General features: G+C 47.1%; 2 protein-coding genes across 8 annotated transcripts in view; both read left to right on the plus strand.

The window, feature by feature from the left end:
- Positions 1 to 295: 295 nt before the first annotated feature.
- Positions 296 to 10,234, plus strand: smad10b (SMAD family member 10b). 7 transcript variants are annotated; one of them, XM_076986779.1, is made up of 13 exons: positions 305 to 445; positions 555 to 614; positions 905 to 1,150; positions 3,704 to 3,878; positions 5,198 to 5,221; positions 5,542 to 5,739; positions 6,187 to 6,399; positions 6,665 to 6,769; positions 6,888 to 6,941; positions 7,050 to 7,233; positions 7,462 to 7,630; positions 8,769 to 8,907; positions 9,944 to 10,234. In XM_076986779.1, the coding sequence occupies exons 2-13, from the start codon at positions 594 to 596 to the stop codon at positions 10,153 to 10,155; spliced, it is 1,740 nt and encodes a 579-aa protein (XP_076842894.1). In that variant the 5' UTR covers positions 305 to 445; positions 555 to 593; the 3' UTR covers positions 10,156 to 10,234. The 7 variants fall into 7 exon arrangements, with proteins under 7 accessions (XP_076842899.1, XP_076842894.1, XP_076842895.1 ...); XM_076986780.1 differs by having other exon boundaries at positions 5,545 to 5,739; XM_076986784.1 differs by lacking the exon at positions 555 to 614 and having other exon boundaries at positions 296 to 445.
- Positions 10,235 to 12,743: 2,509 nt separating this feature from the next.
- syt11b (synaptotagmin XIb) overlaps positions 12,744 to 19,848 on the plus strand; it is a 12,575-nt gene continuing 5,470 nt past the window's right edge. The window contains exons 1-2 of the mRNA XM_076986834.1: positions 12,744 to 13,021; positions 19,196 to 19,848. The exon at positions 19,196 to 19,848 is cut by the window's right edge and continues 252 nt beyond it. Coding sequence (XP_076842949.1) covers positions 12,988 to 13,021; positions 19,196 to 19,848 — 687 coding nt within the window. The 5' untranslated portion in view covers positions 12,744 to 12,987. The remainder of the gene's footprint in view (positions 13,022 to 19,195) is intronic.

Below are 19,848 nucleotides of genomic sequence, written 5' to 3' on the forward strand. Positions count from 1 at the left end.
TTTTTTCTCACATAGACCCTCATGCCATTGTCGCTGTACTTCTCAGTATCACTGGCAGTGATACACACACACACACACACACACATTACACATACATACACTATATAAAATTAAATCCAATGTCAAATTCGACAGTGCTGGATATCGTAATGAAATTCATCCCTCCCAAACAACATTCGTTGAAAACGCGTCATCGCTGAATCTGTGTCTCTGTGTAGTGATTGGCTGGATTCTGAAAAAAAGAAAAGAAAAGAAAAAGGAAGAAAGCCTTGCCCCGCCCTCGTCCCCCGCGCCCCGCCCCTCTGTGTTACGGAACGTCTGGGAGCAGCAGGATGTGCGAGTGAGCGCTAGACAGATAAACAGAGAGAGAGAGAGAGACAGACAGAAGTTGGACTAAATCAGGGCGAGTGCGGCTGAGAGGAGACACGTGTGAGACGCTAAACCCGTAAGTGCACTTTACAAAACTTTTACTGTCTGCCACCAACGACCATCACACATCTGATGAATGACTCAGATAATAAACGTTTAAATAATGTCTCGTACTTGAATGGGAGGAACAACACGGCAAACCTGCTTACGTGGATGTACGTGTGATGGTGAATATACTTGATCAGGTAACATTTATTAGGATAGACTATAAAATCCATTCATATAATGTTTTACAAAAAGTTTATTTTAGAAATCCATGCTTAAAATAAAGTACTGATCTGGTCTTGGAAGTACTAGTTAAATCGTTTAGTCATGTAAAATATTATAATTTCTGTTTGCACAGAGTTTTTAATTCATTAAAGCCTGCAGTTCCTCGTCTCAGGGTCTCTACAGTAGACCTGCTTTGACTCATCTGTGGCATGTTTTGTGCCTCTTTAACGTTTCAAGTCTCAGATTTGTTCTGTGTCCCATGTAGAGCGTGAGGATGTCTGTGAGCTCTCCCAGCAGCAGTGATGCGTGTCTGAGCATCGTCCACAGTCTGATGTGCCACCGACAGGGTGGCGAGAACGAGGGCTTCGCCAAGCGTGCCATCGAGAGCCTGGTGAAGAAACTGAAGGAGAAGAAGGATGAGCTGGACTCCCTCATAACGGCCATCACCACTAATGGCGTCCACCCCAGCAAATGCGTCACCATCCAGAGGACGCTGGACGGCCGTCTGCAGGTTTGAGCTCCCCGGCGTGTCTGATGGCCTGTAGCCCACAGAGCTCGCTCCATGTGCTTTGACATGAGCTCGCAGGACATTTGTTGCATGTGCTGAAGTCTCCTCTAAATCACAACAGCGTAGCCCGTCCTGATCCAGTCCAGCAGTCAGATGTTGTGAAACTCCTCTGAAGTCCATGGGTTTTGTAATCCTCTGCTGTGGGCAGTGACCACTGTGACCACTAGTGCCCCTGTTGGCAGTGACCACTGTGATGGACAGTGTCGCTGGTGAAAGAGCAATACTTCTCTGACCTCTCTAGAGTCTTTCCCAAAGCCTTACGTGGGGCGACACGAAAATTATTTATGCCAAGATCACCATGAGACTAAAATCTGTGAAGTTGGTAGTGATACTGATAGAGCAGATAAGAGTGCTTCTGTTCACCAGGGTCTAATCTAGTGTGAGTGTGACTGTTCTGTGGTCTTGGCTGAAGAAAACAGAAAGAAGAAATACAGAAATGTTCCTCTCCCCTCCCCCGCTGTAGACCGAGCGAGGGAATGAGAGAGAGGGACAGGGAGGGAGAGAAGGAGGGGTGGAGGGAGAGAAGGAGGGGTGGAGGGAGAGAAGGAGGGGTGGAGGGAGAGGGTTGTTTTGTCTGAGACACAGGAAAGGGGCAGGGTTAAGTTAAAGCCTGTCTGTGTGTGTGTGTGTGTGTGTGTGTGTGTGTGTGTGTGTGTGTGTGTGTGTGTGTGTGTGTCTGCGTGAGAGGGTCAGTATTTGAAGTATGCATACACAATCTACGCATGCTTAAAGCATGTGCTCACTGTATTTCTGCACTTTCAGACCCTGTGTTTATTCAAAATGTGTTTGTCCAGTTCTGGAAATATTTCCATGGTTGCCCTAGGCCACAAAATGCACTGCTTTACCATGAAGGACTTTCATTTCTGAAATGTGTTTGTGTGTGTATGTGAGTTTGTGTGTATTTCTGTGTAATTCAAAAGTATTTGTTCAACAGTGCCTTGTGTGTGTGTGTGTGTGTGTGTGTGTGTGTGTGTGTGTGTGTGTTTGAGTGAGTGTATGTGTGAGTGTGTATGTGTGTGAGTTAAACATGATGGGTTTGGAGGCAGTCCCATGCCTGACTCTCTCTTTGGAAGGTAACCTCACTGGGTGGAGACGTAAGCAGTTAGAATAGCAAATTATATCACAATATACTCATTTACTTTGGTGTTTAGTGTTTCGGACAGATACTGGTAGTTATTATCTAAGCTCACGTTTACACACCTTAAGTCCTCCAGCTCAGTCTCTGTCTGGGCTTATATGATTATAAACCACACACACACACACACACACACACACACACACACACACACACACACACACACACACACACACACACCCCCATCTCTATCCTCTATCCTACCTTCACACTGCTTCTCCATCTCTCTCAGTTCGTGATCATGTTCTAGTGGATCGGCTGATTCAGTCTGATGCAGGTCAGACAGTTCACAGGGATCTTTACAGACGGCTCTCAGTACTGGTGCTGTTCCTCAGGCCAACGTCTGCTGTTTTACATTCATCTATTAGCGTTTAGCCCATTATTTCGCTCTCTGTCTTTTTGTCCTCTTTGGAAGAGTGTGGTGTGTTGGGAGTGATATGTGGACTGAGCTGTAATAACACTGTGTGTGTAGTGCTTCTTACCCCAGAACTCCCATGTTCTTTTATATCCACATTTCTTTCTTCTCTTCTGTTGCTGTCTGACTGGTCTGCTTCCTCTTCCTGGTCCTCCCTCTGACCCCACGCGCCCTGTCTGTGTGTACCTGTCCTGTCTGTGTGTACCTGTCCTGTCTGTGTGTACCTGCCCTATCTGTGTGTACCTGCCCTGTCTGTGTGTACCTGTCCTGTCTGTGTGTACCTGTCTTTGTGTACCTGCCCTGTCTGTGTGTACCTGTCCTGTCTGTGTGTACCTGTCCTGTCTGTGTGTACCTGCCCTGTCTGTGTGTACCTGCCCTGTCTGTGTGTACCTGCCCTGTCTGTGTGTACCTGTCCTGTCTGTGTGGACCTGCCCTGTCTGTGTGGACCTGCCCTGTCTGTGTGTACCTGTCTGTGTGTACCTGTCTGTGTGTACCTGTCCTGTCTGTGTGTACCTGTCTTTGTGTACCTGCCCTGTCTGTGTGTACCTGTCTGTGTGTACCTGTCTGTGTGTACCTGCCCTGTCTGTGTGTACCTGTCTGTGTGTACCTGTCCTGTCTGTGTGTACCTGTCTTTGTGTACCTGCCCTGTCTGTGTGTACCTGCCCTGTCTGTGTGTACCTGCCCTGTCTGTGTGTACCTGCCCTGTCTGTGTGTACCTGCCCTGTCTGTGTGTACCTGTCCTGTCTGTGTGTACCTGCCCTGTCTGTGTGTACCTGTCTGTGTGTACCTGCCCTGTCTGTGTGTACCTGTCTGTGTGTACCTGCCCTGTCTGTGTGTACCTGTCTGTGTGTACCTGCCCTGTCTGTGTGTACCTGTCCTGTCTGTGTGTACCTGCCCTGTCTGTGTGTACCTGTCTGTGTGTACCTGTCTGTGTGTACCTGTCCAGGTGGCGGGCAGGAAGGGATTCCCTCATGTCATCTACGCTCGGCTGTGGCGCTGGCCGGACCTCCACAAAAACGAGCTGAAACACGTCAAGTTCTGCCAGTATGCCTTCGATCTCAAGTATGACAACGTGTGTGTGAACCCCTACCACTACGAGCGCGTGGTGTCTCCAGGCATCGGTACGTGTGTGGCCTCCTTACGTACATGGTAGCAGAGAAATCTGAGCATGAGACTACAGGACATGGGAGAAACGCCTGAATTATGACCAGGCATGAATGGAATCTGCCGAGCCTTGGATACTTTATGCTTAAACACAGTGTATATATAATACTTTATGCTTAAACACCGTGTATATATAATACTTTATACTTAAACACCGTGTATATATAATACTTTATGCTTAAACACCGTGTATATATAATACTTTATGATTAAACACAGTGTATATATAATACTTTATGCTTAAACACCGTGTATATATAATACTTTATGCTTAAACACTGTGTATATATAATACTTTATGCTTAAACACCGTGTATATATAATACTTTATACTTAAACACTGTGTATATATAATACTTTATGCTTAAACACCGTGTATATATAATACTTTATACTTAAACACCGTGTATATATAATACTTTATGCTTAAACATCGTGTATATATAATACTTTATACTTAAACACCGTGTATATATAATACTTTATGCTTAAACACCGTGTATATATAATACTTTATGCTTAAACACCGTGTATATATAATACTTTATGCTTAAACACCGTGTATATATAATACTTTATACTTAAACACCGTGTATATATAATACTTTATGCTTAAACACCGTGTATATATAATACTTTATGCTTAAACACCGTGTATATATAATACTTTATACTTAAACACCGTGTATATATAATACTTTATGCTTAAACACCGTGTATATATAATACTTTATGCTTAAACACCGTGTATATATAATACTTTATGCTTAAACACCGTGTATATATAATACTTTATGCTTAAACACCGTGTATATATAATACTTTATACTTAAACACCGTGTATATATAATACTTTATGCTTAAACACCGTGTATATATAATACTTTATACTTAAACACCGTGTATATATAATACTTTATGCTTAAACACCGTGTATATATAATACTTTATACTTAAACACCATGTATATATAATACTTTATACTTAAACACCGTGTATATATAATACTTTATGCTTAAACACCGTGTATATATAATACTTTATGCTTAAACACCGTGTATATATAATACTTTTTATAACTCCATGGCATAGCTAGAATTCCACAGATTGTAAGGAAAATAATCGGTAGAAAAACGATTTCTGCAGATTCTAATGGTCAGAGCGATATATGAACAATATTACATAATCCTGTGGTGAGATGGTGTGGTTTTTTTTGTGCACTGATTAATAAAGTTATTTTGGATTTTCTGTCTGCTGTTTCTCCATCTCTGTGCAGTTGGACTGAGTTTGCAGACCACAGGTGAGAGATTCAGGACCCGCGAGACACCTGATTGTTATGTTATGATCTTACTGCCGGCCTGCTCATGCTCAAAGTATGTAAACAAAGTGTGTTAGAGGTGTGTGGGGCCTGTCTCATCAGGCATCACACCGAAGGAGCATGTGGGTCTCTAGATGGAGAAACGCAGTAGTTCCTTTACAAATGAAACGTTCTGGATTAGATAGAAATGAGTATGAATAAACACTGAATTTCAATTCATACCCTTAACAGGCTAAAATAAAACGAATCCCCTAAACAAGTCGGTCATGTTTTTGTACTAGCTGGCGTTTCCGTGCCCCCAGCAGGTAGGCCGATAAAGGAAGAGCATATTCCTGACTGTATCCAGATGGAGGGCCCGTCCAGAATGCCCCCCCAGCAGGAGCAGCCCGGCCCGGACCACTACAGCCCGCATCTGCCCCCCCTCCAGCTGCCCCCAGAGCCCCCCCATCACCCTGCACCCTCGGTGCCCCTCTACCCCAGCCTGCCCCTCTCTCCTCCCCGTGAGTCCCAGTATCACCAGTCCCAACAAAACCTTTAGGAGTTTTATATTGTCTATTCACATTTACACTGTTGAGCCTAAATCATTCAACTCTGATCTGTTCATTTTCATCTTTTCCATTCACATTTCAGCTCAATATTCCAAACCACCTTATCTAAAATATTTGAATGAATATGAATATTTGAAGCATATCTGTTGTGAGTGTGATGGCATGTCCATAGATCAGCGTCTCACGTTTTTCCATGATGTGCTGGTGTTTTTGGTTTGAGAAGATGTTTCAGTTCATCAGCATGTTCCCTGCGTGTTTGAGTAAAGGGCTGCAGACCATAGTTACAGTGTTGGCATATCTAATAATAATAATAATAATAATATATGTCCTGTATTGTTTTTAATATACTGGGTCGTTGTAAGAGGAGGTTTTAATATTGCTTTGTGAATCTCTGCCCAGCGAGCAGCTCTAGACTGTCTCTGTCAGGGAGCCACACCGACACCCTGCTACACACGACTACCACACCCAACAGGAGTGTGGTCTCCACCTCTGCTCCCACTAACCCCACACACACACCCACACACACCCCCGCCTCCACCCAGCAGCCTGCCGTCAGCCCGAGCGACTACAGCACCACCTCCAAGCACACCCAGACACAGACCTCCTACCATAGTGAGTGAATCGGCTCTAGTGAACCCATTCCTGACAATCAACAAGAACAAATCAATTCTAGGGAATCAACTGTGGTTGGTCAGCTTGCCGAATAATTTTGATAATATAATATGCAAGAGTTACAGAAATGAGATCAGAGATCTGTGTGTATATTTAAGTTTTGTTCATGGCCCGTGATATGTTCATCATTGTGGTGGAGAAGACCTGTTGTTGACACTAATGTGCAAATATGGTGCTGCTAACTGTTTTCAATTGTTCACCTCAGCAACAACCTGGACAGGTACAAGCACAGCATCCTACACACCTGTGGGCTCCCAACAGAATGGGCGGAGTCACCAGCAAGGCCCTCCCCATCACACTGGTCACTTCTGTATGTCTGCCTAATGTTTCATGAATATGCAAATAAATAATTGTAATTATGTATGTTAATTTACATATATGTAAATAATGCTTTCATACATTGAACAGACTTGAATGTTTTTCACCAGGGTCTCAACATCACACTCCGTCCTCTTACCCCCAACCAGTCTCCAACCATCCAGGTACATCAACCTGTGCGTGTACACGCATGTCCGCACGTGCAGACGCGCACACGCACTTTCAAACCACGTGTGATTCTCACTTCCAGGAGATTTCACCTGTTCCTCCAGGTCCAGAGTTCTGGTGCTCCATCTCGTACTTTGAGATGGATGTCCAGGTTGGGGAGATGTTTAAGGTGCTGGCGAACTGCCCCCTGGTGACCGTGGACGGGTACGTGGATCCGTCCGGAGGCGATCGCTTCTGCCTGGGGCAACTCAGCAACGTGCACCGCACCGACGCCAGCGAGAGAGCTCGGTGAGAACGTCGCACGCACTCCGGAAATCAGTTTATTGTCCCATCATATAAAGGCATCCTTCAGTTCTGTTTCTGCTGAAGCTCACGGCGTAATCAGCATGTGATTCTCAAATAATAAAGGCTCATGTTTCAAATATTTAGAGGTCTCAGTGCCACTGGAGCTGTATTAATCCTCAGGCCTTAAGCTCCGCCTCCACAGTGACGTGAGGAGCTGCGTGTGCGTTGCAGGCTTCACATCGGGAAGGGCGTGCAGCTGGAGTGTCGTGGCGAGGGAGACGTGTGGATGCGTTGCCTCAGCGACCACGCTGTGTTCGTGCAGAGCTACTACCTGGACAGGGAGGCCGGCAGGGCACCTGGGGACGCAGTTCACAAGATCTACCCCGGCGCATACGTGAAGGTGAGGGGCGTAGGTGAAGGTGAGGGGCGTAGGTGAAGGTGAGGGGCAGACGTGAAGGTGAGGGGCGTACGTGAAGGTGAGGGGCGTACGTGAAGGTGAGGGGCGTACGTGAAGGTGAGGGGCGTACGTGAAGGTGAGGGGCGTACGTGAAGGTGAGGGGCAGACGTGAAGGTGAGGGGCGTAGGTGAAGGTGAGGGGCGTAGGTGAAGGTGAGGGGCAGACGTGAAGGTGAGGGGCGTAGGTGAAGGTGAGGGGCAGACGTGAAGGTGAGGGGCAGACGTGAAGGTGAGGGGCGTAGGTGAAGGTGAGGGGCGTAGGTGAAGGTGAGGGGTAGACGTGAAGGTGAGGGGCAGACGTGAAGGTGAGGGGCGTACGTGAAGGTGAGGGGCGTACGTGAAGGTGAGGGGCAGATGTGAAGGTGAGGGGCGTAGGTGAAGGTGAGGGACGTACGTGAAGGTGAGGGGCAGACGTGAAGGTGAGGGGCGTACGTGAAGGTGAGGGGCAGATGTGAAGGTGAGGGGCGTAGGTGAAGGTGAGGGGCGTACGTGAAGGTGAGGGGCAGACGTGAAGGTGAGGGGCAGACGTGAAGGTGAGGGGCAGACGTGAAGGTGAGGGGCGTACGTGAAGGTGAGGGGCGTACGTGAAGGTGAGGGGCGTACGTGAAGGTGAGGGGCAGACGTGAAGGTGAGGGGCGTACGTGAAGGTGAGGGGCGTACGTGAAGGTGAGGGGCGTACGTGAAGGTGAGGGGCGTACGTGAAGGTGAGGGACGTACGTGAAGGTGAGGGGCAGACGTGAAGGTGAGGGGCGTACGTGAAGGTGAGGGGCAGACGTGAAGGTGAGGGGCAGACGTGAAGGTGAGGGGCGTACGTGAAGGTGAGGGGCGTACGTGAAGGTGAGGGGCATTCTCTGTCTTTCACTCTTTTTCTCTGCCCCCCTGTGGCTCCTGTCTCGCCCCCCCGTGACTCCTGTCTCACCCCCCCGTGGCTCCTGTCTCACCCCCCCCGTGGCTCCTGTCTCACCCCCCCCGTGACTCCTGTCTCACCCCCCCCCGTGACTCCTGTCTCACCCCCCCGTGGCTCCTGTCTCACCCACCGTGACTCCTGTCTCACCCCCCCGTGGCTCCTGTCTCACCCCCAGGTGTTTGACCTGCGTCAGTGCCACAGACAGATGCAGCAGCAGGCGGCCACAGCTCAGGCAGCAGCAGCGGCTCAGGCCGCGGCCGTGGCCGGTAACATCCCGGGTCCAGGCAGCGTGGGGGGCATCGCTCCCGCCATCAGTGAGTCCAGACTCTGCCCTCGGGCCACGCCTCTCCACCCGGGCCACACCCAGACCACCTTAAAGACCCAGACATAATCCTTACAGATCTTTGTTTGGTACTAACACAAGGTTGTACAGTGTCAGTGTGTGTATATATATATATATATATATAAACTACAGAAATATGAAAAAAAAAAAATAAATTGAATAATAATAATTAGAATATGGAATATATTAATAATAATTAAAATCTCTTACTCCATGCGGTATGTTGATCCATGTATGCAAACATTACATTCAACATATCGGTTTAATAACACGAAGAGCCACACAGACCTGCAGCTTAGATGTCTGCTGTCTAGATGGTTCCTACTCAGAAGATGGGCCGCTCTGACCCACAGAAGATGAGAAAGTACAAACGCATCAGCGTTCTGAATGCTGAGAGGAGAGAGGTAAACTACTGGTGTTGTGTCAGTAGTTTCTGTAGTAGTAGTAGTTCTGAATGCTGAGAGGAGAGAGGTAAACTACTGGTGTTGTGTCAGTAGTTTCTGTAGTAGTAGTAGTTCTGAATGCTGAGAGGAGAGAGGTAAACTACTGGTGTTGTGTCAGTAGTTTCTGTAGTAGTAGTAGTTCTGAATGCTGAGAGGAGAGAGGTAAACTACTGGTGTTGTGTCAGTAGTTTCTGTAGTTGTAGTAGTTCTGAATGCTGAGAGGAGAGAGGTAAACTACTGGTGTTGTGTCAGTAGTTTCTGTAGTAGTAGTAGTTCTGAATGCTGAGAGGAGAGAGGTAAACTACTGGTCTTGTGTCAGTAGTTTCTGTAGTAGTAGTAGTTCTGAATGCTGAGAGGAGAGAGGTAAACTACTGGTGTTGTGTCAGTAGTTTCTGTAGTTGTAGTAGTTCTGAATGCTGAGAGGAGAGAGGTAAACTACTGGTGTTGTGTCAGTAGTTTCTGTAGTAGTAGTAGTTCTGAATGCTGAGAGGAGAGAGGTAAACTACTGGTGTTGTGTCAGTAGTTTCTGTGCCAGGTGTTCTGACTCGTGCGTCTCCCACGCAGGTTTCTCGGCGGCTGCAGGCATCGGCGTGGACGACCTGCGGCGTCTCTGTATCCTGCGTCTCAGCTTCGTGAAGGGCTGGGGGCCCGACTACCCCCGCCACAGCATCAAACACACCCCCTGCTGGGTGGAGGTGCACCTGCACCGCGCCCTGCAGCTGCTGGACGAGGTGCTACACACCATGCCCCTCTCTGACCCGGGGCCCATCAACTGACCTGGGGTCAGGGCTGAGAGAGACACAGCGGTATCACGCACCAGCTCCCGCGCCACAACAGACCAGGGGTCAGCTGGGGTTGGGGGGTAAGGGGGGGTCGGGGGGGGGGGGGGGGGGGGGTGATGACATGCTACATAGCCTCTCTTATAAAAACTGTACTGTCTGCATGTGCAGACGGTGACTCACAGGAGTGAGCAAACAAACCTGTGGGCTTTCCGTAGCCGCGGCCAGCAGTCTGAGTTCACCGCCGCCACACCGGCCCACGATTGGCCCACGGAGCTGTTGACTCTGTAACCATGGAAACGCTGAGCAGAGAACGCAGTGTTCCTGAAGCCCAGGTGAACCCGACGCCATTAGACGGGCTTGTTGCCTGACCAGAGAGGCTTATGGGAAGTTGTGGGAGCTTGTGGCACGTCCAGGACTGATGAGTCATGGTCCTCGTGGCCCAGGAGAAGCTTCCACACGCTGAGTCACGCTGTAGGAACAGGGACGTCACACACACTTGGCTGAATATGAACTCTGTTTGATGAGGGATTGACAGTCGTCACGCGGAGCTGTTTGGGGGAGTGCGGAGTACTGACACAGTGCCTTCTTATAAAAACACGTCATTCTTCTGTAAAACCATCAGCACGATGCCAAATCAAAGAACCACATGATAAGTCCAAATGTGTAATCGTATACTGTGAGATGGGTCGGCATCTCCTGTTAAACAATACTGCAGTCCTGCCGTGCACTATTTAAATGTCCCGCAGCACAGCCTCTCCAGGAGTCTGCTGGCCAGTGTCATCCTAGTGAGAGGGTTCAGGACGTCTGAGGACACAGGACACAGGACACTGGGGTACAGGACACTGGGGTACAGGTCCAGGGTCACGCCCACGTGTAGGAACCTGGCTGGAGGTGGAGGTGTCCTGACTGTAGGGAGATGGGGGTGTTTCCTCCAGCTCTTAAACTCCACCTATCCTGTTCCTTTAATAATAAAGGTGCATTAAACCTTTAATAATACATTTAAAATGTGTTAAATGTTTTTTAAAATGCTTTATTTGCTTAATTAAGAGTGTTTTGCATCTGGATTAAATTGGCCCCTGACTGCTCCTGCTCCCTGTGCACTGCTAATGGGCCCCAGTCATCTGCCACCCTGAATTAGATTAATTAAGAGAGGAAGGAATGAATAAATGAATTGATTAATATTAATCATAAGAACACATTCTCAATCCATACCTTACTAAGAGGTTTGTTTCCCCGTCATATATAGTTGTGTAGCACAGCCGTGCTGGTGGCATTAGCACTGTGAAAGATCTCATTCCTCAGTGTCATTAAGATGTCCTAGCAAAATAAAGATTATGCTGCTTCTATTTTTGAAAAGTGATGTGTCAGGGGTTTTGGCATCTTAAAGAAATCACCCGCTCTACTGAGGGTAGTATTAATACTGAAGGTAGTGTTAATACTGAAGGTAGTGTTAATACTGAGGTGAGTGTTAATACTGAGGTGAGTGTTGATACTGAGGTGAGTGTTGATACTGAGGTGAGTGTTGATACTGAGGGTAGTGTTAATACTCAGGTGAGTGTTAATACTGAGGTGAGTGTTGATACTGAGGGTAGTGTTAATACTGAGGTGAGTGTTAATACTGAGGTGAGTGTTGATACTGAGGTGAGTGTTGATACTGAGGGTAGTGTTAATACTCAGGTGAGTGTTAATACTGAGGTGAGTGTTGATACTGAGGGTAGTGTTGATACTGAGGGTAGTGTTGATACTGAGGTGAGTGTTGATACTGAGGTGAGTGTTGATACTGAGGTGAGTGTTGATACTGAGGTGAGTGTTGATACTGAGGTGAGTGTTGATACTGAGGGTAGTGTTGATACTGAGGTGAGTGTTGATACTGAGGGTAGTGTTGATACTGAGGTGAGTGTTAATACTGGGTAACTCTCCAGTTCTCTGGAGTTTGTCACTGAGATTAAAGCCATCAGTTAGATTGCACTATTCAGTTATATATGATAGGAATTAATTATTTTAATAGAGAACAAACCGAGTGTCTCCAGTCAGGCTCTGAAGGCTTCCTTCATTGAGATACAGATGTATGCAGATTGTCTTCACACTATTCTAAGGTTTAAAGAAATCTTTTTCTTTGCCATTTTCCTCCAGTCTGTTCTGAAGTCCTGGAGATAATTTGGTCATGGAGATATAACCCTCTGTATTATTTAGTTCCAGTACGCACTCATCTTCTGGTGATATTCAAAGCCGAGCTAACAGCCTCAGGGACATTGGAGCTGGGACTCACACCTGCGGGGTTGTACATCACAGGGGCCAGACTCAGACAGCGCTGGCGTTTAAAAAATAAAATAAAATAATGTTTTCCAGGCTTTTGTACCCTGTTTAATAAAGTATTTTCAATGAACTAATAAAAAATGGCTTAAGTTTTGTTGATAATTCTCAACAAATGATTTTTTAAACTATTAGAAGGAAGTGCGTTTTTCGTTTCTGTCTGTCTTTTTTATTTTGGTCTCTTCCCTCACTCTGATGGTCTATGAGGGAAACATTACGCAACTCTTCCGCCGGGGCGGTGGGCGGGGCGATGGGCGGGGCCTAGCGGTCCTGTGCGTGTCCAGCGTCTCCGCAGCATCCTTCATCCAGCAGCATCACCGCGGCACCTGCTCACGGCCTGGGCTCAACCCACCACACACCAGCCGTCACACTCGATAAACTGCGATTAGACGTAATGCAATATGAATGTTAAAAATGTGATCGCGAGTGAAGGAGATTACTTTAATTAATTAAAGGACCCGTCTATTGTTCTCTCACTTATTTTCCGGACCGCGACGCACCCAAGTCCTCAAAATGGCTGAGATCACTGAAATACGAGCAGCATACGGTAAGTAGCAACAAGGCCCGATCTTAACGCCTAAAATCATAACTGTGATTTTCGAGTCTTCTGTGATGTGGTATATTAAAAGATTGTTTTAATGTCGAAGCGTTTTAGTAAAGATGGTGACCTGTTTTCTCGCTGGACTGAGCCAGACAGGCGTGTAAACAGAGTTCACTGGATCTGCCGTAGTTCATTATAGGCGACGCGCAGGCAGGAATTCACATGCGCACATTTAGATGCGTTATTTTACTCACCGTTTATTTTGACGCATAACCAGCTCTGGGCACCAATCATAATTAAGATTATAATAATAATTATTATTAGGTTATTAATATTTTTTACAAATTTCCATAATCACTAAGCTGTAGCAAACTTCAGAGAGGTGATTCATTACATTTAGATCAAATATCTGATCTAGCTATACAACAGGAGTATGGTATAGTATCACTTGCTTATACAGTCAACATTAGCTTACAGGAGAGATGCCTCAGAACTGCTGAATTTGCCTCACAAGTACAAGCTGACCTTGTCTAGCCCAGACATTCTGATATGGACACAATTATACTTATTATTCATACTGACGTGTGTGCCTTACTAACATTAATAAGGCTTTGCAAACAGCACTTATGTGAGTAATGTCTAACATCAGACTTCTATCATCACATGAGGCATATGGTTTCATCATTCACACGCCTTGCTATGCTTTTCTTCATGCATTCGTGTCCGATATCATGGGGGAGAGCTTTCTGTGAAGAAATTATGTTAATTATGAAGAGAAAATATTTTAAAAACATTAGCATTGTTTGAGCAAGGCTCAAAGGGGTTTTGTAGGTCATCATCGTTGTGAGTCCAGACCAGTTCAGCAAACATTTGGACAACCAGATCAATGAGAATGTGCCATACACTCCCTGTCCTATATTAGGGCTGATTTATCTAAAGTGTAGGTGGGTTATTACTGGATTCTGAAAGTCCGTGGGTTCGATGTGTCGATGTGGTTTGACACCTTGTGTAAAAGCTGACGAGTCCTCGTGTCAGTTTGATGACCACTTTAGGACCCTGTGGTGATGGTGATGTGTATCTGTGATGGCGGTTACTGGGGGCTCGTGAGTGGGTCTGTGGTGGGATGTGATGTAGGCTACTGGTGCCAGTTGACGCTGTCTGTGGGAGTGAGGAGACCTGTCTTCCTGAGTCACGCCACTGAAGAGGAGGAGGAGGAAGAATAATGTCTGATCACTGCGTGGGTCTGACTAAGACAGCCACATACCACATGCTCTGTGTCTAGAGCTGTGTACCGAGGAACATCACCCTGCTTCATCTAGAAATGACTACACAACTCTAGATTCCTCTCAGTGAGGTGTCCAACATTTCCATGGACACCTTGGATATCAATCAATCAATCAAATTTTATTTATATAGCGCTTTTTACAACAGTTGTTGTCACAAAGCAGCTTTACAAGTGCCGAGTCCTAGCCCCCAGTGAGCAAGCCAAAGGCGACAGTGGCAAGGAAAAACTCCCTAGTTTTTTGCATGAGGAAGAAACCTTGAGAGGAACCAAGACTCAGGGGGGGAGCCCATCCTCCTCTGGCCGACTGCTGTTTATCAGAACCGGGCCACAGGTCCTCTGTGGAAACAGAGAGCCAAATATCTTTTTGTGCCATGCGACCACACCTAGGAAAACTAGATGTGATCTAATATATTTGCTTGTGGTCTTAAGGAAATTGTCATAGCATACATGAATATATTTCAGCATGTTATCTATCAGCCACTACTCCAGAATTAAATTACCATGAGCATGATGTGAGAGCTTTAGACATTACCAAGTCACTGCTCACGGCCGTGCTGTGTCAGGTTTCCTATCGCACTTAGACCTCCACACCCACACATGCACACACATTATCATCTGGTCTCATCAGCTGGAGTCCTCATGCTAAGAGGACATAACCCATCTCTGAGGGGTGGAGTCACACAGAGTGTGGGAGGTGCATAACAAGGTCCAGATGTAGGTAGTGACGAGCATTCATTGGGCGGCAGACGTCTGGTGGGTGGGGCCGGGAGCCAGTGGCCACTCTTTTGCTGCGTCATGTGACCGCTCGCCCCGCCCCCTCATTCTGCTCGGCGTAGCTACAGAGAGCCGCCTGAGTGTCGGTGATGATGAAGGTTGGTGTGGTGAGATGAAGGCTCCGTCCTCCTGGACCGTGCTGGACCTGTGAAGATAACGCGAGCGTGGATGATATGAGTTCCCATAAGACTGAACACTGACCGGGCCAAAGCCGTGTTATTCGAAGTGGGCATCGTGTTACGTCGGTCAGCTGACTAATTTCCTGTCGCTCTCCTCTGCAGCGGAAGGGGAGGAGCTGGTGGGAGCAGCACAGTGATTGGCCGCTGACACCGCGAGCATGTTTTAGTGTTTGGTTATGTCACTCTCTTCCGGCTGGTTGGCTCCGCCCCTCCTGTCTCCGGTCTACAGAGGGTAGATAATGCAGAAACATGCTGTGTCAACTTAATATCCAATAACATTAATAGGCAAAAGAGCATTTCAGTCTACGGTCTTTGTTTTAATCAATATTTGGGGGGGGTTTGGGGGGGGGGGGGGGGGGTCTGACTGTGGTCTGCCATTAGCAGTTGACTTGGCACTGTGATGGGTTGCGCTGTAATCTGGAAAGATGCTGAAGAATAGTGTGTTCGTTTTTCTTATGCCATTAAGAATATCTGATCTGAGGTCAGATGAGTCATGGTGGCGTTCCCATGAATCATCTGTTTTTGTGTTATTGCTGCTGGTCGAATGCCACCAACTCTTTGGAGTGCTCTGTCCTCCGCTGAAAGATTTATTCCTCGTCCACTCCAGATCTGTTGACGCTGTGTCTTTGCCTCTGTCCTTCTCTGGGTACAGGAAGGTTTTCCTGTCAGTAGTAGGTCAGAGTTCAAACCAGGACCCCAACATTTAGATTTAGATTTCTGTATTACACGATACTGTTCTGGGTATGTTCGTTATTATCTTGTGAAAGTGATACTGAGCTGAGGCGTTGAGTGCATGTGTATGTAGTGTGTGTGTGTGTGTGTGTGTGTGTGTGTGTGTGTGTGTGTGTGTGTGTGTGTGTGTGTGTGTGTTGCCCCCTGGGGTGGGGGGGTGGGGGGTGTTTCTAGGCAACCGGAGCAGCTGGTTTTGCGAGTGTTCCAAAGTCTGACATCATCCCACTGGAGTCCTGCAGGGCAGCTGAGCCCAGTAACAGGAAGCAGGATTGGGCTTCACAGCGCAGAGAAAATGGGGAAAGTGGAACATTAGAAGTGAAATTTAATCATGCTGTTTAAGTGTGTGTGTGCATGTGCGTGTGTATGTGTGTGTGTGTGTGTGTGTGTGTGCACGCGTGTGTGTGTGTGTGTATCGTGGGGTAGGGGGTGTGTAGTGGTAGTGTTTTTCAGAGTGGGACCTTCATCAGAAACTGTTCTCTGTGTCCATAATGGATTGTCCCTGTTAAACTGCACCAGGCTAGAGACAACCATAGACTAGAGACAGAGACAGAGACCATAGACTCTACTACATAGTCACACTACACTAATGTCACGTATCATATCACATATAAAAGCTAATGGTCCTATTTATGTATGTCATAAAAGATAATAGTCAGCATTGCAGGGAGATATTGAGAGAGGCTGATATTGCGTTCCAGCTTTTATGTGTCCTGTGAGGTAAAGAGGATGTTAGCATGTCAAATCGCCATGGCTAACTTGATGCAAAGCGCCTTTGAGCGCAGGTGTGCAAAGTCTGCTGGTTACATAGTGTTGTGTTCAGGTAGCTAGTCACTAACGTGCTAGCGTTCAAGCACCAGGACATAACAGTGCTGTGGTACATTTATATTTGTAATTATATTCTGATCAAGTTAAATAATTTGACATACAACTAATTCTTCATTTAAATATACACATGTATACACACCAGAGAATAATTGGCAGCATTTGTGTTTTTACAAGCTATCAATGTGATTTTATTGAAAATCTTTACAATTATAATTATGCAGTGAATACATATTTACAATATGCAATGATACAAAAAATACAAAACATTTCCTCAGGTTCTATTCAAAGGCGCACACACACACACACACACACACACACGCACACACACGCATGCAGAAACACACGTACACACACTCGCATGTTGTCTCTGCAGTGAGTGTCACATCTTTTCTCCAAGGCCCCATTAGCACACACAGACCCCGCCCTGACTATCCAGCCTCTGTAACAAAGCACTGCAGCCCAAAGGCCCCCCCGCAGGGAGGGGAGCGCCCGCCTTCAGGGAGCGTCTCAATTTTACACTCGCCCGCCTTCAGGGAGCGTCTCTATTTTACACTCGCCGCCTTCAGGGAGCGTCTCTATTTTACACTCATCACTCTCTGTCTGCTAATTGATCCCCGTATCCAACCAACACCAGATCATGTAGAAGCTAAAATCAAAGCAGACTGTGGATCATTTCATTGTGTTGTTCTCTTTTCCCCTATCGTTAGTTTTAGGGACGAACAAAAGCCTGAGCCCTTGTGGGGTTTCATTTAGCCACCATCCCTTCTGCTCCTCATGGTCTAAGGGAGCGTGTGTGTTTGTGCCAGTCTGAGATGTGTGGAAGGCTCATATCCACCATTCAAACAGCACGCCTGCCTCTCCTGGTATCCAGTAAATGGATAACATGCATGATTCCTGTGGGTAAACAAATCTGGGTTATTTGGACTGAATCTTTCTGACAGCATTGCTGTCTGATTTCAGTAAAAAAAGAGAAATTGTAATCTCTTGAGAAGGTTATACTAGTAATGAATACCTACTAATATATATGTAGTTTATCATGGATTTGCAATCTATTAAAAAGAAACAAAATAGAAACTGCAATAGTGACTTTATGTTGTTTTAATATTTGTTTTTAGAAATGCAGGTATGGTCAGACAGTGATTGTCCAATAAAGTGTACTCTGTGCAGTTTTCGTAGGAGTTTCACAGCTACAACCATGGCAGAGGTGCCAGTGCCACGGCCCCTGGGCGTTTGGAGATGTGCGGTCCTCTCGTGGTTGTGTTGGTGCTGGACTGTTTAGTGTCCTGTTGTGTTTCAGGTCATTGGTGTTGTTACATTGCAGAGACGAGCAGGAAGGGCAAACGTACCCACGCTACACTGCACTGTTTCACTTCAGCATTGTAGTCCTGTTAGTACTCACATACATGAAGCCCTCATGGTGTGGACACAAGCCGACAAGCCTCTTCATCATCCTCCTCCTCCTCCTCTTCCTCTTCCTCTGTGTGTGTGTGTGTGTGTGTGTGTGTGTGTGTGTGTGATAATTTTATTGGTCTGAACTGGTGCCTTTTTTCTGATTTGAGTCTATTGTCTTTGTGAATCATCTTGTCTTCTCACATCCCCTCTGGCTGTGTGGGCCTGATTCAGCTTTATCTCTCCTCATGCCTCCTTTATTCATCGTACCGTATACCACATTGTCCTTTAGATGGAGCTCACAGTCAGGTACTTGACAATATGGGTACATAGATTATCCCCAAAGTCTTACTGAAGAAGTTGGCACACTTACGCAAGTTCACACTAACACTCAAATGTAGATTAAGCCATGATTTTGGAAATATATGAGAAATTATGTGTCTGTGAATGTGTGCATGATATTCTTAAGCTTTTGAGCTAAAGTTTATAACCCCCCTCCCCTCTGTCTCTCAGATATGTCTCCAGTTTATAACCCCTCCCCTCTGTTTCTCAGATATGTCTCAAGTTTATAACCCCTCCCCTCTGTCTCTCAGATATGTCTCCAGTTTATAACCCCTCCCCTCTGTTTCTCAGATATGTCTCAAGTTTATAACCCCTCCCCTCTGTCTCTCAGATATGTCTCAAGTTTATAACCCCCTCCCCTCTGTCTCTCAGATATGTCTTAAGTTTATAACCCCTCCCCTCTGTCTCTCAGATATGTCTCCAGTTTATAACCCCTCCCCTCTGTTTCTCAGATATGTCTCCAGTTTATAACCCCTCCCCTCTTTTTCTCAGATATGTCTCAAGTTTATAACCCCTCCCCTCTGTTTCTCAAATATGTCTCCAGTTTATAACCCCTACCCTCTGTTTCTCAGATATGTCTCCAGTTTATAACCCCTCCCCTCTGTTTCTCAGATATGTCTCCAGTTTATAATGCCCTTCCCCTCTGTTTCTCAGATATGTCTCCAGTGCTTGCTGGCTTCATCGGTGCTGGCGTGCTGGTAGTGGCGGTGGTGGCGTTGATCTTTGTTTGGACATGCTGTCACAAGCGTTACCACAGGATGATGGGAAACTATAAGCTCCACGGCATCCAATCAGAGCACGGCGACCCGTCCACCGACCCGCCTTACAAGTTCATCCACATGTTGAAAGGCATGAGCATCTATCCAGAGACACTGACTAGCAGCAAGAAGATCGTGCGTCTGGCGCGGCGGGCGGACGTGGAGCGTCTAGGCGGGGGCTGCCCCGTGGTGCTGGTTGACGCCGGCGCGGCCACGGACGGCAGCCCGACGGGGGCCCCTCCGGTCCTGACGCAGGAGGAGGGGGGCAGGAGCGTGCCACGGCTGGAGAGGGAGCTGCCCGTTCGCGCCGACTACTGCTGCCTGGAGAGCAGCTCGGCGGGGAGCAGCCAGAACTCCAGCACCACAACGTCCAACACGGCCACGCCCTTCAGCCCCGCCGAGGAGGCCTGCCGGGGCACCATCACCCTGGCCATCGACTACAACTTCCCCAAGAAGGCCCTGGTGGTCACCGTCCTGGAGGCCCACGGCCTGCCAGCCGTGGAGGGCCAGGGAGGCAGCGCGGACCCCTACGTGAAGATGACCATCCTG

Source organism: Brachyhypopomus gauderio, unplaced genomic scaffold, assembly GCF_052324685.1.
Source record: "Brachyhypopomus gauderio isolate BG-103 unplaced genomic scaffold, BGAUD_0.2 sc49, whole genome shotgun sequence".
Lineage (NCBI taxonomy): Eukaryota > Metazoa > Chordata > Actinopteri > Gymnotiformes > Hypopomidae > Brachyhypopomus > Brachyhypopomus gauderio.

Excerpts from the sequence above, each read along its gene's own strand:
- smad10b (XM_076986779.1), top strand. The coding sequence starts at position 594 with ATGGTGAATATACTTGATCAG. Across the intron at positions 3,879-5,197 it reads CGTGGTGTCTCCAGGCATCG|TTGGACTGAGTTTGCAGACC; the intron begins GTACGTGTGTGG and ends ATCTCTGTGCAG. Across the intron at positions 7,631-8,768 it reads ACCCCGGCGCATACGTGAAG|GTGTTTGACCTGCGTCAGTG; the intron begins GTGAGGGGCGTA and ends TCTCACCCCCAG.